Source organism: Labeo rohita, chromosome 17 (assembly GCF_022985175.1).
Source record: "Labeo rohita strain BAU-BD-2019 chromosome 17, IGBB_LRoh.1.0, whole genome shotgun sequence".
NCBI classification, from domain to species: Eukaryota; Metazoa; Chordata; class Actinopteri; order Cypriniformes; family Cyprinidae; genus Labeo; species Labeo rohita.
Genome location: NC_066885.1, coordinates 16,124,218 through 16,147,984, shown reverse-complemented (window position 1 = coordinate 16,147,984; position 23,767 = coordinate 16,124,218). Strand labels below are relative to the sequence as shown.

The following is a 23,767-nucleotide window of genomic DNA, read 5'->3' as shown; positions in this document are numbered from 1 at the left end:
GAACGAAGGTCTTACGGGTTTGGAACGACATGAGGGGTGAGTAAAATGACAGAATTTTCATTTGTGGGTGTAGTATCCTTTTAACGTCTATCACAAAACAGCATATTTGTTTATTAGCCATTCTGTTAATACACATTAAATATATTTAATCTGTTAAATTACCCACAGCTTCCCTTGTGGTCCATGGGGGTCCCAAACCCCCAGTTTTAAATTTTTTAAGCATGGATTCACAATCTCAAATCATCAACTGAGCATGTGCTCTCACACAAGATGAGAGCGAATATGTAACTGTCTGTTAAGATGATCTGCCCCCCTCAACATCACCTCTCCCTCAAACCCCCCTCCTCTCAACCACAAGACCCCTAAAGAATGGAAAAAAAAAAAAAAAGCCATTGTTTCAGGCGTTCACTCAAACTGACAACTAAAACAAGAAATAGCCAGGATAAGACTTAAGCAAAAATCACCCTGATGTGGTCCATCTTGCGAGGGGATCTGATTGAGTAACAGAACTATATATAATTCAATATTTAAATCCCCCACCTCTGAAACCACAATGAAACACCCATTTCTAGTGTGATCACCGGACTCACCACATGAAATACCTGGTCAGAAGTTTCAGTTGCGTTGGACGACTCAAATCAAAATAAATACAACTGAATCGTAAGTGTCTAAATTAAGATAAGTGTTCCTGCAGTAGAAAAACTTAAGAATGTATCTCATTTCCTTTGAATGTTTGGGCTGTGACTTCCTGCAAGAGCATGCACTATTTGCAGACTGATGCCACAACAAAAGTGTGCGGTCTGCTCAGAAAGAATGAGAAGCAGAGCCCAAAAGGTTTAAGAGACAGATAATGACAAGAGACATGAACGTCGTATTTAAGTAGCTAGTCACAAAATGTCAAATTTACTTCAAAAAAAATCTATTGCATATTAGTTTTATTTTCTGCTATGTGTGGGTATGTTCACACATGTGAAAGGCCTGCTTTTTAACAGAGCACTGACTTTCGATTTAATGTAAACTCGAGGCTTAAATGTTCTGATAATATGCACAAAGGCCTCATGGAATAGCATTGCTTGTAACACTTTTAAGCCTAAACATTCGAATTTAAGTTTTGTGGCTCTTTTTTGTACAGGTTCATGCTAAAAACCCATGAGTGCCGTTAAAGTTTCCGCTCTTTGACATCATGGCGCCACAAAAGCAGGTGACAAGTGGAGTCCTGACCCAGAATCCTTCACTCCAATAACACCAGCTGCTCAGAGCAGTGTGCACCTGCTGAAAAATGTTAAATATCAGCTCAAACACCTCAACGACAGGAAGCTCTATCATCAGCTAGCTCTGCACCACTGTGGTGTGTTTGCGTGCGTGTGTGAGTGTGAGTGATGTCTTTGCAAATGATGTGCCTTTGTTAAGATGGGAAGTCAATCTGTGACGTGACTTACACAGCCTTGACACTTTAGCGGCACATGTCGTCGATACACACCGATACACATTCTTGGTTTAGTTGCTCTGTGGGTAAAATGTGTTCTTCATAAAATCTAAAGCTGAAGACATGACAATGCCTGCTGAACTGGCCCATCACTGATATCAGCATCTTCTGTCAACAGAAAAGGTAAGTTTCACCAACTAGGAGCTACATTTTCTTTACGTAAAACAAAGCCAAGATGGGTTTTAATGAGTATCAGGCAGGTAAAAGTATTCTCAGACAGTCTGTTATAAATCAGTAAGTGATTTATTGGATGAAACTTCGGGAGTGAAAACCAAAGCCTGAGACAGTCTAAGATGGAGCAGAGGAAATTTCTTAAAAAATATTTTTATAAGGCTTAAGATATAAGAAAAGAAAAGAATAAAAAAGGGTTTCAAACGGAGCTGAAAATATATTTGATACACAGAATAACAATTTAAGCTTTCATTTACTTTAAAAAAAAAAAAAGTGAACATTTTGTGTATATTTATAATACAGTCCTAAAATCTTGGAACTCTGAAATAGAAAAGCAGAAGTGAGTCTGTGTTAAGTTTTAAATTATGTCTATAAATGTATGCACTGTTTGAATTGTAATTTATAGAACATTATTACACTGTCGGCTCCTTAGTGTAACGTTTTTATGTAACTTGCAAAGTAATTCACAAAGAAAATATAATAAAATCATGTATGTCATCACTGCATGTGTTGTGTTAACATTACACCTGAAAGGTCAGTCAATAACCATTTCATGATTTTAAATTTAAATTGTGACTCAATCACTTAGGGTGTTTTTTGGATTGTGTTTCGCCGCTGTATTTAAAAATTCAATCAGTAAAATATTTCTTCTCCACTTGAAGAAAAGAAAAATCCTCATTAGGTAACATTGGCAAAAAAAAAAAAAAAATTTGAAAAAGGGGAATTTCATAAATATTATGTCGGAAAAACCCTTGCTAGCTAGGCCACTTTGAATTTTTATTTAATTTTTACAGTCATTCTTTGATGTTTTATCCCTAATCCAAATCAAACTATCATGACGTGTTAAGATCATTTATTTATTTAACCATAAATAGTATTTTTTAAACATTCTAAGCAGGTGATGTAAAATAACGTAAAACTCAGTAGCTCGCTACATAACAGGCCTACTGACGGTAAAATCTAAATCTGTATTTTTTGGCTTTGCTTTGACTGTTTGGTGCAAATTAGTTAAGTTTATTCCTCATGTCTCAACCTCTTGACTTCTGTTTGCTCTCAAGCATAATGTTGATTTAGTGTTATATATATAAAAAAACTTGTGATTGTAGCGGTGGGATTGGAGAGGCATTTGATCTGTTTGGCTTCGTTTCAAACCTATAAAAACACATCCTCCGTAACAGGAGAAACTGGAAGCCTGAAAACCATCTGTCATCATTTACTCACCCTCATTTAATTCCAAACCTGTGTGACTTACTTTCTCCTGCATAGCAAAAGATATTTTGAAAAAATACAAAGTGTTTTTTGTCCATATAGTGAAAGTTAAAACAACGTTGGAGCCCACACTGACTGATCTCGTTAAGTGATTAAAATCTCTAGGAACACCTGTGTCACACAAACATTAACTATGCTTCGTATTTCATAAAGCAATCTTAACCCAAAACATTTAACCTTGGCGTGTATCTCTCAGTTGCACTGATACTGGTAGGGTCATGTATACAGGCCGGAGGTCAATGGAAAGTCTTGTCTCTTTTTAGAGATCCTGCTTTGATTTAGACTGTTCTCCCAAACTGTCCCAGGAGCTCGCAGTGCTGTTTGACCCAGAGGGTTGAGCTTTTCCTGACCTCACAACACAGTTTCTCACGGGTCCAAACCCCACAGAGACATACACATTGAGTTAGCACATTATTTATTTGCTTAACGGAAATGAAAATGCCTGTAGGCTTATGTGTTTACATGTTTACATGTTTACAACTAAAGTACAGTTCATCCTTTTATACACACATTTATGTACATTTTGCAAGCACTTTCCAGATTCATAAAGCAAAACACAACATGCTCAAGACAACTGTAAAACAAACACACGTGGATCATTATAATCCAAATCCCTTCGTTTATTCAAAAACGGTCTGAAACTCAGTATTTGAGTTGGGAAAAGTGTGTCTAGAATTCATAAAGAGGATTAACCTCCTTTGCAGATTTAATCCAGAACTTTTTTTTAGCAGACAGAATTGTTTGTCTTACAGACACATATTAAACATTATGGCTAAATATAAACTGAATGTTTGTGTCTATTTGTCTCTACAATACACAAAATATTCAGTGTAACTACACAGAAAAATAAGGGTTTAAAATTGTACCTTTTGGGGTACAAAAGGGGGTTTTACCCTTAATAGGTACATATTAGTACCTTAGAGTAGTAATACGTACCCTTTTTACGTACGTAAAAAAGTACAAAGATGTCCTTTTAAGCGTACTGCTCCAGCGACAAGCTGTTTTACAGCAAAAGGTAAAATTTTAAACCCTTATTTTTCTGTGTACAGTAGCAAATAAAATTCAAAGAGAATCCATGTGTTAATAGTGACAAATAGATATTACATATCATAACGTCAAAACATATTTATTGTAAACTTGTGTAAATTAATTGGTTTTTAATTTAATTATTGGTTTATTTATCCACTACTTAGAACTTCTTTTATTTGCCAGGAGCTAGATCGATAGCACTTAGCCCATTGATGTACTAATGCATATATACGTGGATATGCTTACATTTGTCTCTGTTTTTCTCATGCTTAGCAAAAATGGGGAACTGTGGCTCTTTTGATCCTGAGGATGAATTCTCCTACCATCCAGATGAATGGTGCGATCAGTGTAACTGCCCAAAGCCTCCAGTCAGTCAGGTATGTCTTTGTATGTTTGCGTCTGCTGAAGAGAATATTACATGCCAGTCGGCTACAGTAAAAACGTCTTCTTCTCTTTACATGCAAAGTATATAACTGCGTAAAATCAGTAACCACAAAGTTAGGCTGAGCTAAACATTAGCTCGAGAAAAGAACTGGCCTTATCTGTCTAATAATATAGCAGTCGTGGCTGTTCGAGCGTATTCGAATTGAACTGAAGAGAAAGAAGTGTCAACGGGTATGGCGACAAAGCAACTGTAATAAGTGCTTTCCTATTTTTTTTTTTTAATATTATAGATTTCACAGATATATACTGAAACCCAGATGTGTTTAGTGGTTTGTTTCCTAAACATATTTAAGATTAGCCTAGTTGTGCTAGGGCTGTTACAAGACATTTACGTTGACGAAAAATCCACTGTGGAAGTCATTGAATAATTCACACACTGAGAGGAAAATTGTAGTATTCCTACAGTAGAAAAGTAATTTTTTTTTCTTTTTTTATATTATAAGATTTCAGAATGTTGAAAAAGGTAGGTTGTAATGTGAGACAAACTAACAGATAGAGAAGTCACTAAATATGTGGAGAGAGCGGAGAGAAAGGAAGTGGTAGAGTCATTCTCTACACTAAAGAGATGCATTACAAATCTCTGTGGTTTAAAACACAAGACAAAACACACCAAAGTCTCACAAAGTGCTACACAAAGCATTTTTTTTTTGAAAAATGATCTTCCTTATTGAAACTGAAATGGAATATGTGTGTTTTCAGTTGACAATCCTTTATGCTAAGCAAGAGAGACAATCACAGTAGATCTTCTAGAGATGGTTGACCACTGACCCCACACTCTTGAAACTGATGCTTGAAAAATAACAACCAGTTTTATTCCTTCAATAATCAATGTGTCTAGATAAGGTGTTACTTTTTAACTCAACCAGTGTATTACCTCTCTTAACACATAAAATGCGTTTAGATTTTAAACAGGCTAATGTGTTATAGTGACAGGATTCATGCTATTTCCTGACCCAGTTTTATAAAAAAAAAGTGTGCAATACACAAATTTGCATTTAATATTCAAATTAAATTTATCACAAATGCTTAAAGGCTAAAGGCTAGTAATTAATTAAATACTTGCGTCAATTCCTAACATGGTCCATTTGCACGTATGTGACTCATTCTTCATTCAGACAGGTCAACCCACTCAGGGTTACATAATTTGAGGGAAATGAGCCTTTGTGTCGGTAATCAATTGGGGACTAAAACTTCTAGCTAAATTTGAGACACATTTCCTTGTGATTTGTTTTTACTGAAGTAAATTAGAAATTAAAGAGAACAGCACATGTTGTTTATGGCCTAATAAGAATGATGTAATATTTGCTTTTATGGTGGTAGTTGTTTCATAATAGGCTGTGAAATCAGAAAATAAGAACAGCTCCACCCTGTTTGGGGAAGTGGCTTTGTGTGGTTTATGGCATTCATAAATTATTGACATGAATTAAAGGTTTTGATGTCTAATTATAGTCAAATAATTAAAACTGCTTTGCTTCAGACATTTTAAATAGCTTATTTAATATTTATGTGTTTTTAGAATTTTAATAATGATAATTGCCATAACTATTCTGTAAACACAGACAAAATTACAGTCACTCTTTTATAGCTCTACGCATACCTTTAATTTATACTGGATTTTGACATTGTTTTCTATACTTTTTCACACAGAACTTTGATCCTCTGATTCCATATCCATCCCAGTACACACCTCCACCATCATCTCCTCTTCCAGGTGAGATGACACATTCAACATGTCCTACAGATATGCTCTTAATGGGTGTTTCACCTCACTGTTGTCATCTGTGTATTCCAGAGAACCTGGTGGTAGCCTTATACAAATATGAGCCGTGCCACAGCGACGACCTTGGGTTTGAAAAAGGGGAGAAGCTGAAAGTCCTAAATGCGTAAGCAAGGCCTGCATTCAAACAGTCCGACAATCGCAGTAGATCAATCAAAACATGGTTGACCACTGACCCAAGCTGGGTTTTGAGAAGCTAAATTGAAACTAAATGTCACTTAGGTTTAGATCAGAATCAGAGTTACTCCGTTTCAGTTTTTGTGTATTTTTAGGAGGAGACACTGTCGTGATTTAAATTATAATGTATGTGTGTGTTTTAGCGATGATCCTGAATGGTTCATGGCGGAGTCTCTGTTTACCGGGCAGAGGGGATACATACCACAGAATTTTGTAGCAAAGCTGAACAGCATGGAGACAGAACCGTAAGTAACGCAACAATCAGTTTATACATTCACGTATACCCAAACAAACCCAGCACAATTAAATGTATTTATGCAGATCAGCTGCTGTGGGTTTCTAAACAGAAACCAACAAGATCAAATCAGCTTCTCCACAGTGAGATCTGGGAAATGCCGCCCCAAAGCTGTGGCTAAAGTGTGATTCATTTAGGGTACCCCTTCCTACATATGACAGATGATTACGGGGTGTCAGTAATGGAAAGATTAGCAAAAAATACTCCCACAAATCACACAAGATTCTAAGCATTACTACTGTAGTATTTGCTGACGTCATATATCTGCGTAAGTTCAGGTTTCGTGAACGTGGGAGGAGTGTAACGCCCCAACCCTGTATCTTTTAAACAACTGAAACCCCAAAAAAGTATCCAAAATAGATAATTAATGAGTCATACACATAAAAAAATGATAATAATATTGTGTTGCAGGTGGTTCTTTAAAAATCTCTCCAGGAATGACGCAATGAGGCAATTACTGGCCCCCCGGTAACACGCAGGGCTCCTTCCTCATCAGAGAGAGTGAGACCACACCAGGTAGGAAACAATGAATTTTTCCCCACACAACAACAAAAACAAACACAGAACCATAAGGGCACATCAGACATATCACATTACAAAGTGCTATCACATGCTATCATACTGGCTCAGAATTTTTTTCTTGTGTAGCTTGGCTATGAAAGTGGAAAAAAAAAAATTTTAAATCAAAAGAAAATTCATGTCCCAATTCATGTCATTACCAATTTTACCAGTATGTTTTATTTGTGAACTTATGTTCAGCTATTTTTTTAATAGTTAACGTTTAACTGTTTTTGAATTTTTTTGGATCATCAGTCATCAAAGCACGGTAAATACTGGTCACAGACATGGAAATTTACTTTAAATTTCACCAAGCTAATTACTCACTAAAAACTCCCACAGATCATGTTTTCATGCATTTTAAGTCTTATCCTGACGTAACAAAGTCGTTATATCCAGGTGTGTGAGTTGTTTACTCACTTTTTTTAAAAAATTATTGCCATTAACACCATTATATTGTTCATTCAGACTGATTCGCGAACACACACGAATACAAGAGGCAGGATTTATCGCATGAGCCAATCACAGCCGAACATGCACTCTTAAAAATAAAGGTTCTTTATTGGCATCAATGGTTCTGTGAAGAACCTTGAACATTTACAGAACCTTTCAAATGCAGAAAAGGTTCTATATAGTCAATAAAGGTTCTTTGGATTTTTAAAATGTTGTTCAAATGGTTCAAATGGTTCTTCAAATGGAACTGTTCACTGAAAGGTTCTTTGTTGAACCAAAAATGGTTCTTCTTTGGCATCACTGCAAAAACGCCCATTTGGAACCTTTGTTTTTAAGAGGGTGTAACCCGTCATATCCAATCATATCGTGATGGAAGCATGGCCTCCTCTCAGGTGACTTTCCCACATTCATTCTCAGTTACCTCCGACACAACTAACCGCATGTGTAAATGATTAGTTCACTTCCAGAACAAAAATGTACAGATAATGTACTCACCCCCTTATCGTCAAAGATGTTCGTGTCTTTCTTTCTTCGGTCGTAAAGAAATTATGTTTTTTGAAGAAAACATTTCCGGATTTCTCAGCATGTAATGGACGTCTATGGTGCCCACAAATATGAACTTCCAAAATGCAGTTTAAATGCAACTTTAAATGGCTCTAAATCTAGCGAAACGATCTATTTTTTTTATTACAATGTATATACTTTTTAACCTTAAACGCTTGTCTCGTCTAGCTCTCTTTTTTTCCGATCATGACAGTTAGGGTACGTCTAAGAACTCCCATCTCATTTTCTCCTTCACCTTCAAAATTGTCCTACATCGCTGCAGAAGTACCAACCCAGAGTTTACAAAGTCAACGTGCAAAGAAGATCAAACTCCCTTTACAAAAAAAGGTAAAAACAGCGATGTAAGATGATTTTGAGGTTGGAGGGGAAAATGAGATAGGAGTTTTTAGACGTACCCTAACTGTCACAACCAAAAAAAAAACAGTTTACACAAAGCTAGACGAGACTAGAGTTTGAGGTTAAAAAGTATTAGAGCCCTTAGAAGCTGCATTTAAACTGCATTTTGAAAGTTCAAATTTAGTGGCACCATAGAAGACCATTACGTGGAGAGAAATCCTGAAATGTTTTCCTCAAAAAACATAATTTATTTATGACATCTTGGATGACAAGAGGGTGAGTACATTATCTGTAAAATTTTGTTCTAGAAGTGAACTAATCCTTTAAGTGGTCTGCTAAAACGGGCTCAGGGTAGGCGAGAGAGACGCTACTGTAATTTTACCTGCTGGTGTTGCTGTATGTGTATATAAATAAATAAGTATTTAAATACGTGAAAGGAAAGACCGAATTAAGGAACTGAAAAATGTCTCTAAACTCCCGCCTAGAAATTCTCATTGTTATGAAGGTGGATGTGCAATTGGCAGCTTCTGACGGATTTTCCTGTTGTTCTGGTGCCTCAGGTAGTTTCTCCCTATCCGTGAGAGACCTGGACCACACACAGGGTGACATCATCAAGCACTACAGAATCCGCAACTTGGACGCCGGCGGATTCTACATCACCACCAAGATCTCCTTCAATACCCTCTCAGAGCTGGTCAAACATTATTCAAGTATGTTCAAGTGTTAATATGTGCCATCATAAAAAGAGCTCAAATGTAGTCTGGTTGAAAAGTGACACCATTTGTTTATCTTTTTTTTGTTTAGGAGAGGCAGATGGACTATGTACTCGTCTGGTGAAGCCGTGTCAAACCCGAGCCCCTCAGAAGCCCTGGTGGCAGGATGAGTGGGAAGTACCCCGTGAGTCTCTCAAACTGGAGCGCAGACTGGGGCAAGGGCAGTTCGGTGAAGTATGGATGGGTAAGAAGTGTTTAACTTCCTCATTCTCAAGTTGAGGTTCAGTGAAAGATTTGAAAGGAGCTACAAAGTTCTTTAGATGAATAAATATAAAGCATGTTTGCGCATATTTCTGAGGCTTTTAAGTCCATGTCACACCACATGGAACACCAATATAAGAGTAAACAACAAATGCATTTCAGCATCAAGGTGTTTTGGCTGGCCAGGTCTGCCTGTGCTTGTCTGGAAATGTTTGCAAACGCAAGCAAACACTGTGCATTGAACCATCATGAATGGTTATAGATAAACATGCATCTACAGGCTTATATGCTGGTCTTAGCAGCATACACTATGAGTGTGTCTCTGCAACCACCTGGCAAGTCAGAACTGTACAGTAAGCTCGTCTGAATGTTTGACTAATGTTTGGCATTTAAGATGGTACGAGTGTTATAAATTAGTGGAATCAGCATTTTGGTAATCTCATCCTGTGATCTAATGCACACACTTGTAAAGTCAGACTCACTGTTACACACAGTACAAATTACTCAGCCATACATTACAATGCTGTTTAACTTTTTATGTTGAATTCTGGGTAGTGGTAGCTATTGTATGTCTATCTAGAGCAGTGGTTCAAGTTTTAAGAACCACTGACATAGAATATTAAGTATATGAATTATGTTACATACTTTTGTTTAGATACCAACAGGATGCTGCAGTTTTAGGATTACAGTAACACAGAATATAGGGTCTAGTCTCACTCTTCAAATGTGCCCAGTTTTCAAACATAAACAAACTACAGCAGAGAAATCATGCTCGTCTTGTCTTGACCCTAAAATAGAAACATAGATGTCACTTCAAGGCTTTCAATTTAACCACTTCCTGTCCCTTGTTGCCATCGCAACCAGCATGTTTCCCGCACTGCCTGTCAGCTCCATGACTGCAAGGGCCCGCATCATAGCTGCCATTTTGTTTGGTTTTTTCTGAGTGAATGACTTTCCTCATTCAAATGAAAGAACCGTTTCATGTAGTAAACCGTTCCATTCATTAAACCGCAGTCATTTTCATTTGTGATAACATCTCACAAATCAACCCCATAGAAATAAAGTCAACCGGTTATGAAGGAGTCAAACAATGTGAAGGCAAAGAAACTTGGTGAAGGGAAACATTGAAAATTTCACAGATCAAACTCTTAAAAACACCCTTATACAAAAACATTCTCATTATGAAAAGGAAATAGCATAGTTTAAACATTTCTCAGTGCTTTTATGGCATTCCAAAACGAATGGCATATGATTTTTCATCTGTGGAAGACAAAAGAAGGTACAGTTAAAGTCAAGTTTACATACACCTAAATGCTAAATGTTAATTATTTTAAAAATAAGAGGGATCGTACAAAATGCATGTTATTTTTTATTTAGTACTTACCTGAATAAGAGATTTCACATAAAAGATCTTTACATATAGTCCAGAAGAGAAAATAGTTGAATTTATAAAAATAACGTGTTCTTACCTGAATGATCCACAGCTCTGTTTTGTGATAGTTGTTCATGAGTCCCTTGTTTGTCCTGGACAATTAAACTGCCTACTGTTCTTCAGAAAAATCCTTTAGGTCTCACAAATTCTTTGGCTTTTGACTTTATGATTCTGAGATCCATCTTTTCTGATGCTCCAGAAGGAAACACAATGCATTAAGAGACGGGGGTGAAAACTTTTTGAATTTGAAGATCAGGGTAAATTGAACTTATTTAGTCTTCTGGGAAACGTGCAAATATCTTCTGTAGCTTCTCAAGGGCAGTGCTAAATAAAAAAAAAAAAAATGATATTTAGGCAAAATAAGAAAAATGTACACATCTTCATTCTGTTCAAAAGTTTTCACCCTGGCTCTTAATGCTTGGTGTTTCCTTCTAGAGCATCAGTGAGCGTTTGAACCTTCTGTAATAGTTGCATGTGAGTCCCTCAGTTGTCCTCAGTGTGAAAAGATGGATCTCAAAATCATACAGTCATTGTTGGAAAGGGTTCAAATACACAAAAATGCTGAAATCCAAAGAATTTGTGGGACCTGAAGAATTTTTCTGAAGAACAGCGGGCAGTTTAACTGTTCAGGAAAAACAAGGGACTCATAAAAAAACAAAACTATCACTAAACAAACCAAATCATTTTTAATAAATTCAACTATTATTTTCTCATGTGGACTATAAATGACTATAAATGTGAAATCTCTTATTTAGGTCAGTACTAAATAAAAAATAATATGCATTTTGTATGATCCCTCTTATTTTGGTAAAATAGTTAACACTAACATTTTGATTTCAATTGTATTTTGTAATATGTCTCAGCTAATTTTTGGGGTTTTAGTACTGTTTGGTTAGCAGCATTCTTCAAATATCTTCTTTTGTCTTCCACAGAAGAAAGTAAGTCATACAGGTTTATAACGACATGAGAAATTTGATGACGGAATTTTCATAATGAATGAACCTTTGCAATGAAACACAAACCATTTATCCTCCATCTCTGTTTATAGGACTGTATAACAACAACCGTCGAGTGGCTATCAAGAGCCTCAAGCCAGGTACCATGTCCATCAGTGCTTTCCTGGCTGAGGCGAACCTGATGAAGGCCCTGCAGCACGCTCGACTGGTGCGACTTTTCGCTGTGGTTACGCAGGAGCCTATTTACATCATCACAGAGTACATGGAGAACGGTGAGACACACAAATGCACTCATGTGTGAACTCAATGGAATGACATAGCCTTAAGGTTTAGTATGAAATGACTCATCCCTGCATCCCACCTGAACTTCCTTTACAAAACACAGACACATTCACTGAGTAAACTTCTATTTAAACTTTCATGATCTAACAGGTCTGAGTAGTATCAGCGCTTGTCTGAGTTTTGTTTGTGTGTTAAGGCCACAGCAGTTCCTCACTGGTGTCCGCTCTTAGAAACAAAGCTTTCTCATGGCTTTGAAGATACTGAAGGCATCTCAATACGCGTCCCTCACTCACCTGAGTGATTCTCACCAGAGCAACATCAAAGGACCTCTTTGACAGTGCAGGAGTATTTTTGAGGGGCAATCTTTTTTAATCTCTTTCATTGACCGCAGTGTTTTTATATTTACAGACATGTGGTCTGCCTCTTTTACTTATATGGACAAATGCGCATCTGTGAGCCATTTTAAGATAATACGTACACGTGTTAGCATACATTCCACCTTTTATTCATAAAATTAAGATTTATCAACAATATACACTGGTACTGCTGTTTAAAAGTTTGGGGGTTGGAAAGATTTTTTATGTCTTTTTAAAAGAAGTCTCTTATACTCACCAAGGCTGCATTTATTTGATAAAAAGTACAGTTAAAAAGTAAAATCATGACAGTGTAGCCTTTGCAACTCTACTGGCTAGGTGACTTATTCTTATAAACTGGAAATCAGCAACTACCCCTCCCTATTGCCAATGGGTTTCTGACGTCTTACAGGCTCTCAGAATGGAAAAGATTCGATTCGCAATAAAACAAAAGCCTAAAATTTTTTTGCCCTTTTCTGAATTATTTTAAGGAAATAACTGTATCTTAATTTAATTTTTATTTCTGTATGTATTTATTTATTTACAGTTTTTTTTTCTTTCTTTTTTCTTGGTTTCTTTATTTTTTGAACAACCATAATTGCCTGATTTGGTTTTTTCTTTCTTTCTTAACCTGAATTAGTGTATGGTTGTATGTTGTATGTTGATATGTATATATCTGTATTATTTGTAGTTTATTACTATATTTGTTATTATTGCTTTCTGTCTGACCTAAGATGAACCAAAAAAAAAAAGTAAAATCGTGTTACAAAACAGTAATATTATTACAATAAAATCACTTTATTCTATTTTAATATATTTTAAAATGTAATTTATTCCTGTGATGGCAAAGCTGAATTTTCAGCAGCCATTACTCCGGTCTTCAGTGTCCCATGATTCTTAAAAAAATCCTTTTATTTTGCTGATTTGCTCATTGTCACAGTTGGAAAAGCTTGATAGAATGTTTAAAATAACAGCATTTGAAATATATATTTTATATATATTTCATATAAAATTAACAGCATATTTGAAATATATATTTTTGTGACAATGTATAAGTCAATTTAATATGTTCCTTGCTAAAAAACAAAATACTGACCTTAAACATTTAAATGGTAGTGTAAATCTGTAAGATTATGGAGGGACCGAATGTAAAACTTAGATTGCTCAACTACTAATCTGAATATTTGAAGGGATATGTCCCCTTCAACATCTATGGTAGTCGCAGCCCTGATGTTTATTCCTTCATAGTGTCTGGTGTTTAATCAAACAGGCTGATTCATGCCTGTCATTGTTTACTAAGAGGTTTAGACGTCCCTCGTAACCCTCTTGTGAATGGCATGCAGAGCTTGTGTTTCATATCTGCCGTTCCCACTTTGAGTGTACTAGAACATGAAATGACCCACTTGAGCTTTGTAGAACACGTGAAGTCCTTGTGTTTTGTCTCACGTCATTCAGTTTCAGTTGTCAGTATGTTCTTCTTGTTGTTATACTCAGGTCTGATCAAGTCAAGTCAAGTCGAGCTTTATTGTCATTCTGCTACATGTGTGGACATATAATGGAACGAGATGTCATGTCTCACAGGACCACGGTGCTACATACTAGTTAAACATAATTTGTGGGACCTATACAACGGTTAACCATCTGACTATACGTATACTATAAATACTATAACTATAATAAATAATTGACTACACATACAAAACTGAGACAACAAATACTTTATATAACTTTACATAAAAGACATTTGTAAAACGTCATGTACAGTACTTATGTAAAGTTTTTGTTATGCACATTTAAGAAATCCAGTTTTTTCAAAACATGTTTAAACAATTTTCAATCTGTTACCACTCCTTTTCTCCAAAGGATTAGTTCACGCAAAAATAAAAATACTGTCAACTTTTACCCTCTGGGGAGTACAAAAGATGTTAAACTGAATTTTGACTATGAGTTGTCAAGCTTGTGGCATAAAATGACTTCACATGAAATGGAAAATGTTGCACAAGTCCTAAAGACTAGATGTGCTTTTTGACCTTTTTTCGTAATTTTTTGGAGCTTGACAGCCAATGGTCTACATTCACTTTTGTCGTATTGAAAAGTGCAGTCTGAGTCTTCCTCAAAAGCTCCTTCATGTGAAAATGTGTTCCACTGAAAAGAGAAAACCATACAGGTTTGAAGCAACTTGATGACAGTTTTATAGCTGCAGCTGTGTTGCTTTATGTTTCTCTCACCACTAATGTATAATAAACCACTCATACATGCACATACACACACCGCATCCCGCTGCAACCTACTTAGAACAATGCACAACAAAACCTAAGACTTCACACAGAAAGCAGGTTCACAATTACAGCGCAAATTCCATTAGGGCTGTCATTAACGATTATTTTGGTAACTGAGTAATCATTGATTATTCTGACGATTAATCGAGTAATCTGATAATTACAATTAATTTTAAGGTAATACAAATAGACCTATGCAAACAATGGCCTTTAAAATTACTTAAAACGCATATACAGTTGAAGTCCAAAGTTTACATACACCTTGCAGAATCTACTAAATGTTAATTATTTTACCAAAATAAGAAGGAGCATACAAAATGTGAGAAAATAATAGTTGAATTTATAAAATGACCCTGTTCAAAAGTTTGCATACACTTGATTCTTAATACTGTCTTGTTACATGAATGATCTACAGCTGTGTTTTTTTGTTTGGTGATAGTTGTTCATGAGTCCCTTGTTTGTCCTAACAAATTAAACCTGTCCTTCAGAAAAATCCTTCAGGTCCCGCAAATTCTTTGTTTTTTCAACGTTTTTGTGTATTTGAACCCTTTCCAACAATGACTGTATGATTTTGAGATCCAGAAGGAAACACAATGCATTATAGCCAGGGGTGTAAACTTTTGAACAGAATGAAGATGTGTACATTTTATCATATATCATATATTTTTTTCATTTAGTACTTCCCTTCAGTAGCTACAGAAGATACTTACATGTTCCTAGAAGTCAAAATAAGTAAAATTTACCCTGATCTTCAAATTTGAAAAGTTTTTTTTACCCCCCAGCTCTTAATGCTTTGTGTTTCCTTCTGTAGCATCTGTGAGTGTTGCAAAAATGCTGAAAAACCACAGAATTTGTGGGACCTGAAGGATTTTTCTGAAAAACAGAGGGCAGTTTAACTGTTCAGGACAAACAAGGGACTCATGAATAACTATAAATAAACAAAAAACAGTTGTCGATCAATTAGGTAACAACACAGTATTAAGAATCAAGTGTATGTAAACCTTTGAACTTGGTTATTTTTTATAAATTCAACTATTATTTTCTCTTGTGGACTATATGTAAATGTCTTTTATGTGAAATATCTTATTCAGGTCAGTACTAAATAAAAAATAACATGCATTTTGGTAAAATAGTTAACATTTTGCAGATTCTGCAAGGTGTGTGTAAACTTTTGACTTAAAGTGTATAATAGCAATGAAGCAATAATAATTGGTTCAAATAAAGTATCAAAAGCATGTAATCATATGGCTTTACTGAACAAACTGAAAATACATAATGTATTATAAACAATAGAACTAATGTACATTACGCATTATAACAAATGACTGCAGAGGGCGGCAGCGGCCTAACAAATTAATTTTTGTTTAATATTGACTAAACAACATTTAATTCAAATGTCCACTGTATCTGTAATATTTGGCTATGTATTTATGACAGAAATGCTACAGCCACTATAATTTTTTGAATATGTGGACATCAAAACGTGTAAACTCAGAGTGAGGGTTTGAGCTTTTGAAATCGCGATGAACAGTTAGCATGTTTAGAAAGATATTGACTTATTCTCGTGTTTGCATGGGTTTATAAATGATTTACCATACAAATCTGATGAAATGGCTCACGTTGGTTTTTCAGATGAACGTTATAATAAACCCAAACTCACAGCAATACGCAGTGATGGAGTTTGAGACACTTTACACATGTAAATAGTAACTGTTTGTGTGGAGCAGCATTTACTGTGAACGGAGCTGCTCTGAGATTCCCATAACCCACACACACATAACCCGCAGTGCATGTATTTGTTTAATTGAATCACAGCCTTTGTTAATTCACAATAGCACTGTGCTTTATTATGATTTTAAATGGGACTAATATATCACGCAGTCTTAGAAAACTGTCTAACAATGCCTTTCATGGATTCTCATCCATGGAATGCGCCACTCCCAGTAATTTGCTGGTTACTCGACACGGGCAAATTGCAGTCGAGGATTTTTTAAAGCAAGTACTCGAATTGAATCAATTAATCATGACATCCCTAAATTCCATCACACTGAGAGAGGCAGAAAGCAGAAGGACGGAGGAAGAGAGAAAAGAGAAAACAGTGTATTTATAGCATAGGTTGGTATCGGGAATGCTTTCTAATATAGACCCAACCACACAGGAAACTCACCACAACAAATTAGACTCATAAATGGTCACCATGGTCACAGGTGCTCACAAAAAAGACCTCCACACCCTATCTTTTCTCTTTTTAACGCAACAAAGCCACCTCATGTCGTCATCTCAGGCGTATTCCGATGTATGTTTTTCCATGTGTAACCCAGTATGGATTGTTTGTGTGGTTTGTCGGTCTCATTGCGCCTAAGAGGATTGTTGGGCCTCCAGAATGTCATATTGACGCCGACGGTAACAAAAGACTCTTAGAGGAACAGCCACGTTACAACAACGTCAGCGCGCTGGTGGTGCAGCCCGTGAATGGTCCCACTTTGTGTTCTCTCTTAAAGGAAGCTGACATTACACTCAGCTTGTAAATCTCCCAATTCTTTGTTTAGGATCCATGTGATGTGTTTTAAAACACAATTGTTGTCTGTTGTTATTTTAAAGAAGAGGTTGATGTGCCCTTTTTCCATCCCTGTCATTTTAACAATGGAGACGATGACCGAATGATTCAAAACATGGGAACTTAATCTAAACTTAACCACAACCTTGAATTTTACACCCCAATGTGGCCTGAGATGAAAGGAGTGTGTACGGCTGATAGCACGGTAGTTACTTGAGTTCCTAACGGAGCATTTTCCGCTGCACCTTTGTGGGAATTTCCTTCAGGGTCAGTCGGTTCTTCTTTTTTTCCAACACAGCACATCGTCTCAAAAGCAACAACTTTGGCCTTTAACACCAAACGTCTCTGACTAATCCAAACTGGCTGTGCTAATTTCCTGTAGTTGTTATGTTCTAGTTCTTGGATCTAATCTGAATGCTGTTATTTGCGCTTCTCGTCAACTTTGAGAAGAACATACAGAATGTTTTAAGTGCCAAAACAACGGCATTCATCTATCTGCTGTTTCCTTTTGCCTTTGAACTAAACTGACTGATGGAGAGAGCGCACTTCCGGTAACATTCAGTTGTGGTTGAAGAATGTTTAAAAAAGGCTGCTGACGAAAAGACAGAAGACTTACAATCTATAAATAAAGTGTTAAAAAAAAATCAAAGCTATTTTTTTTTATTAATCTTTCCATTCAGTCCATTGCAGTGCATGCTGGGAACTAAAAATGCCCTGCCCAATCTCACTAGATTAGTTTTTCTTTATTTATTTATTTCTTTATTTCTTTTTCTTTTTTTTTACTTATATTCGACATTTTATAGTTTACAGTGCATAGTTACTAAATTCTAGCTTGTTTTACTATATATGTATGTTAAAATGTAATGTTGACTCTAATTTTAGGCAGCCTGGTGGATTTTTTGAAGACTCCAGAAGGATGTGCTTTACCCATCAATACGCTGATCGATATGGCTGCTCAGGTAGGTTGCGTTTGACCTTATTATATACATAGATCTTTTTTAGGTCAGTATTGCACTCAAAACATCAGTGGTCTGACATGTGCACCTCACAGGAAACAAACTGACCCAAATTTGTATGTGTTACAAGCTCAGGTCTACTTTACAGACCCTTGTATGTTCTGTTTATCACTCATTACTCTGACCACTGTCTCTAAGCTTGTGACGGCAGCATTACTCAGCCGCTGCTCGGCTTCCTAATCTCACGGTTAACAATGAGCATGACTGTGTGCTGGAATGAGTCTAGACACCTTAATACAACAACAACTGTACTTTTACCCAAGCCAAACTGCCAACTGACTAGACGGACAGGCAATATAAATGTGTTTATACAATACCAGTCAAAAGATTTTAATGGTTTTTTGAAGAAGTCTCTTCTGCTCAACAAGCCAGCATTTATTTAATGTAAAATTTATTAAAAGCAGTAATATTGTGAAATATTTTTACTATTTAAAATAACTCCCTTCTGTTTGAATATATATTAAAATGTAATTTATTCCTGTGATCAAAGCTGAATTTTCAGCATCATTACTCCAGTCTTCAGTTTCACATGATCCTTTAGAAATCTTTCTAATATGCTGAATTGCTGTTCAAGAAACATCATTTATTATTGTTATTATTATCAATATTTAAACAGTTGAGTCCTTTTTTTAGGATTCTGTGATGAATAGAAAGATCTGAAGATCAGCATTTATCTGAAATAAAAAGCTCTTGCAATATATACACTATAAAAAAAGCTTGGAGTCAGTATATATATATACACTTTTATTTAGCAAAGATGCTTTAAATTGATCAAAAGTTTTGATAAAGACATTTATAATGTTACAAAAGAAGATAATAATAAATATTTTTTAAGCAGCAAATCAGAATATTAGAATGATTTCTGAAGGATCATGTGACTGGAGTAATGATACTAAAATTCAGCTTTGAAATCACAGAAACAAATTACATTTTAAAATATATTCAAATGGAAAGCAGTTGTTTTAAATAGTAAAAATATTTAAAAATTGTACTGTTTTTGCTGTGCTTTGGATCAAATAAATGCAGGCTTGGTGAGCCAAAGAGACATAAAAACATTAAAAATCTAACTGTCCAAAAACTTTTGACTGGTATTGTCCATATACTATACTATAATTATTTCTGAACACCAAATCAGTATATTGGAATGATTTCTAAAAGATCATGTGACACTGAAGACTAAAGTGATGGCCAGGAATAATTTACATTTTGAAATATATTCAAATAAAAAAGTAATTTTAAATGGTAATATTTAATAATATTAATATGTCACAATACAGTATTTTTTATCGGAATCAGATGCAAAGACACTATACTCTGCTTCTTACTAACATTATATTTACATTCACTGACCAAGCATACAGTTTTTTCTTTGTGTGCTGCTATCAAAGATTGTAAGGACCATACAAAGGTCTGACTTAGGTCACAGGTTCGTGACAAAAAGATGGTATCATTTTCCAACAAGATATTCAATGAAATGTTGGCGGAGAAAAGATAAGAGGCAGGATGTTTTTGAAAAGAGACATTCGCTTTAGGCATCAGCTTAGATGTTGTGATATCTCTGTGCTATTTTGTCTTCAGAAAGTAAGTGGACTTCATATTCAGGGCTTTTGAAAGTCTTGGTGAAATTAATACATGCAGTTTATTGCTTCTTATCAACAAACACGGACAAATAAGATGTATCCCTGCACATGTATGTGACTGTGGACCACAAAACCAGTCAGAAGGGTACATTTTTTTAAATTGAGATTTATACATCATCTGAAAGAATAAATAAGATTTCCATAGATACAAGTATTTGAAAATCTGTAATCTGAGGGTGCAAAAAATTTTTTTGAGAAAATCGCCTTTAAAGTTGTCCAAATTAAGTTCTTAGCGATGCATATTACTAATCAAAAATTACGTTTTGATATATTTACAGTTACAAAATATTTTCATGGAACATGCTCTTTACTTAATATCCTAATGATAAAGAAAAATCGATCATTTTGACGCATTCATTGTATTGTTGGCTACTGCTACAAATATACCCGTGCTATTTAAGACTGGTTTTGTGGTCCAGGGTCACTTATCAAGTCAAGTCACCTTTATTTATATAGCGCTTTTTACAGTACAGATTGTTTCAAAGCATCTTTACAGTATTAAACAGGTAAATAGTTTTGTCAAGGACTCAATTTTCAGTTAGATTCAGTTCATCACTGAACAGTAATGTCATGATCCAGCTCAGTTTCAGTTCAAATAGTATCTGTGCAAACAAGTTGAAAGTATTACCGGAAACGAAGTGTCCCCAACTAAGCAACCCAAAGGTGACGGTGCTAACCTGTCAGCTCTGAACCAAAACCGTCAAGCATGTTCTCATCACACATTCACAACACATTTTTTAACTACTTCCTTGAACAAACATGTGCATAGTGTCATAGTGCAACATCCTCTTTAAAAAGCAAAAAAATCGCACTACCGTCATGCATCACCCATAATAACACATCTGCACACACACATACACACGTCCAGAGAAACTGTATCTGGCTGTAATCACATATCACAGTCTAATTTCGTATGCAAGCATTTCAGGGCATGACATCAAGACTAAAGAGCTGATCTGGAAGAACTGTTGTGCTTCACTATCACACTGATTGTGGGGCTGATTTGGAAATGGCAGACTTCTAAGAGGTTCAGCCATCTACTTTGCTGTTCTGAGATCAGTTGAAACTGGAGCTAGCTTAAATATAGGGAAAATAATAAAGGTGATGCATCAGGCATCAGGAAGTATAGCAGCAAACCAGCCTTTGGTGTATGAAACCTGTGGTTTGTGCTGGGTGGAGTGGAGCAGCGGGGGTTAAAAGTCAAATCAGGGGAAGTTACAGCAAGTACCTCCCTGTCTCAGGAACTGACCCCTGTCTCTGTGTATCATGAGTTATGTTCGGAATGAAGTACAAGCCTACTGGGTACTGTTTTGTACAGTTAGTATGTGAAACACCTATGCAACAGTTTTTCAAAACTAGTGTGCATGACTTTGTCATGTTGCACATTGCATTATATTCTTTTAAGGAAATGAATACAGCAAGGATGCATTACATTCAAAAGTGAAAGTAAAGATAGTTAGATTGTTACAAAAGATTTCTATTTCAAATAAACACTTTTCTTTTAAACTTTCTATTCATCAAGAATCAGAAGTATCATGCCTGCTGAATATTCAGCTTTGCCATCACAGGAATAAATTACATTTAAAAAATAATAATATTAAAGTAGAAATTAATATCTGAAACAGATATTTAATTGTAATGATATTTTAAAATATCTTACAGTCATTTGATAGTTTGATTAAAATAATAAGTCAAGTAATAGATTTTAAAAAAGCAGCAAGTATTCATTCAAATATTACACGCAGTTCATTTTTTACACTCAGAATAGAAGGTAGAGTATAGCACACTGCATGATGAAATGCAATATTTAGCACGGTATTCTTAGTTATACAGTCATCTCAGTATTTCATACATACTTGCAGAGTGTATGCTACCAGTCAAAAGTTTCTAAACAGTAAGATTTTTTTTCTTCTGCTCACCAAGCCTGCATTTATTTGATTCAAACTACAGCAAAAAGTGTAAAAAATATTTGAAATATTTTTACTATTTAAAATAGCTGTTTTTTTGTTTGAATGTTTTAAAATGTAGTTTATTCCTGTGATTTCAAAGTTGAATTTTTAGCATCATTACTCCAGTCACATATTCTGATTTGCTGCTCAAAAACATTTATTATTATTATTTTTATTATGTTGAAAAGAGCTGAGTAGTTTTTTCCATATTTCTTTCTGAATTTATCTAAAAAAGGAATCTTTTGTCACATTAGAAATGTCATTATCATCACTTTTGATCAATTTAAAGGCCCAGGAATCACAGGAATAAATTACATTTTTAAATATATTCAAATAGAAAACAGTAATTCATTTAAATAGCGGATATTTCAGAATGTTACTGTTTTGCTGTACTTTGGATCAAATAAATCCAGGCTTGGTGAGCAGAAGAGACTTTAAACATTAAAAATCTTACTGTTCAAAAACTTTTGACCTGGCAGTGTACATTTTACATACATTGCAGAAATAATAGCATGGCAGAATACTATTCTGAGCATTGCCATCATGACACAGCCTTATTATTAACATTGCACTGCCCCCTGCAGGTCGCAGATGGAATGGCTTACATAGAGCAGAAGAATTACATCCACAGAGACCTGAGAGCTGCCAACATTTTGGTGTCTGATGAGCTCATCTGCAAGATTGCTGATTTCGGCCTCGCTCGTCTCATTGAAAACAATGAATACACTGCCAGAGAAGGTAAGTTCACATCTATTGCGTCTGTCCTGTAAATTACCAGAGAACCTCTTTGCTAGAAAGTTTGGCTGCAACACCAGAGATCTAAAAAGATGCCTTAAATCACACAGGTGCGAAGTTTCCTATAAAATGGACGGCACCTGAGGCCATAAACTACGGGACCTTTTCAATCAAATCAGATGTTTGGTCATTTGGAGTACTGCTGACGGAGATTGTTACCTATGGAAGAATCCCATATCCAGGTAAAAAAAACAAGCACCATGTGCTTCTTGCTTGGGAAATGCATTATGGAATCATTTTTTTTTTCACACTTTTGCTCTTGATCTTTCAGGAATGACAAACCCAGAGGTGATTGCAAACCTTGAGAGAGGGTACCGCATGCCTTGCCCTGACAACTGTCCCGAGGACCTATATGATATCATGAAACACTGCTGGACAGAGAACCCAGACAACCGACCCACATTTGAGTATCTGCGCAGTGTTCTAGAGGACTTTTTCACCGCCACAGAGAGACAGTACCAGGAGCAGCCCTGCTGAAAAGATTTATCTTAGCAAACTAAGAGTCCACGGGGTCACATTAAAGACTTGTATTGAAAAGTATTTCAAAGTACAGTTAAATTTGTCTTTAATTCAAAGAAAAAACTGAGATTTTATGTGTTATGATCAAAATGTTTTCAATAATCATGATTAACAGATCAAACATGGATTTTGCCTTAGCTTTGTCCACAGAATCTATTATGCATGTATAGTTATTTAGCACATGGATTTTTTTTTAAATGACAAACCCAACAGGAAAAACTGTGGCAACAGTGATCTCAATGAATGAGTGAACGCCCTGCTTTGTGTTCTCCCTTTGAGCTTTTAATATTTCTGCATTCTGATTTGTCTATTTTTTTTATATAAGCATATACAACTGCATCATGAAATATTGAGCCAGTAAAACAGTCCAACAGATAAATGGGCCTCATTCCATCTCATTTCATGTGTTTTAAGTCTGTTAAATATCTACACCTTCCTGTAAAAACTCTGGTGTTT

The 23,767-nt window shown here is 35.6% G+C and overlaps 1 protein-coding gene across 1 annotated transcript; it reads left to right on the top strand.

Annotated features, from left to right (window-relative positions):
* Positions 1-1,299: 1,299 nt before the first annotated feature.
* Positions 1,300-23,690, top strand: lck (LCK proto-oncogene, Src family tyrosine kinase). Its single transcript, XM_051132817.1, is given in 14 exon segments — positions 1,300-1,609; positions 4,229-4,332; positions 6,047-6,110; positions 6,192-6,282; positions 6,497-6,598; positions 7,060-7,111; positions 7,113-7,164; positions 9,120-9,269; positions 9,364-9,516; positions 12,014-12,193; positions 18,275-18,351; positions 22,582-22,735; positions 22,843-22,974; positions 23,064-23,690. Coding segments are annotated over 13 exon segments (1,512 nt in total). The 5' UTR covers positions 1,300-1,609; positions 4,229-4,233; the 3' UTR covers positions 23,270-23,690.
* The last annotated feature ends 77 nt before the right edge of the window (positions 23,691-23,767 follow it).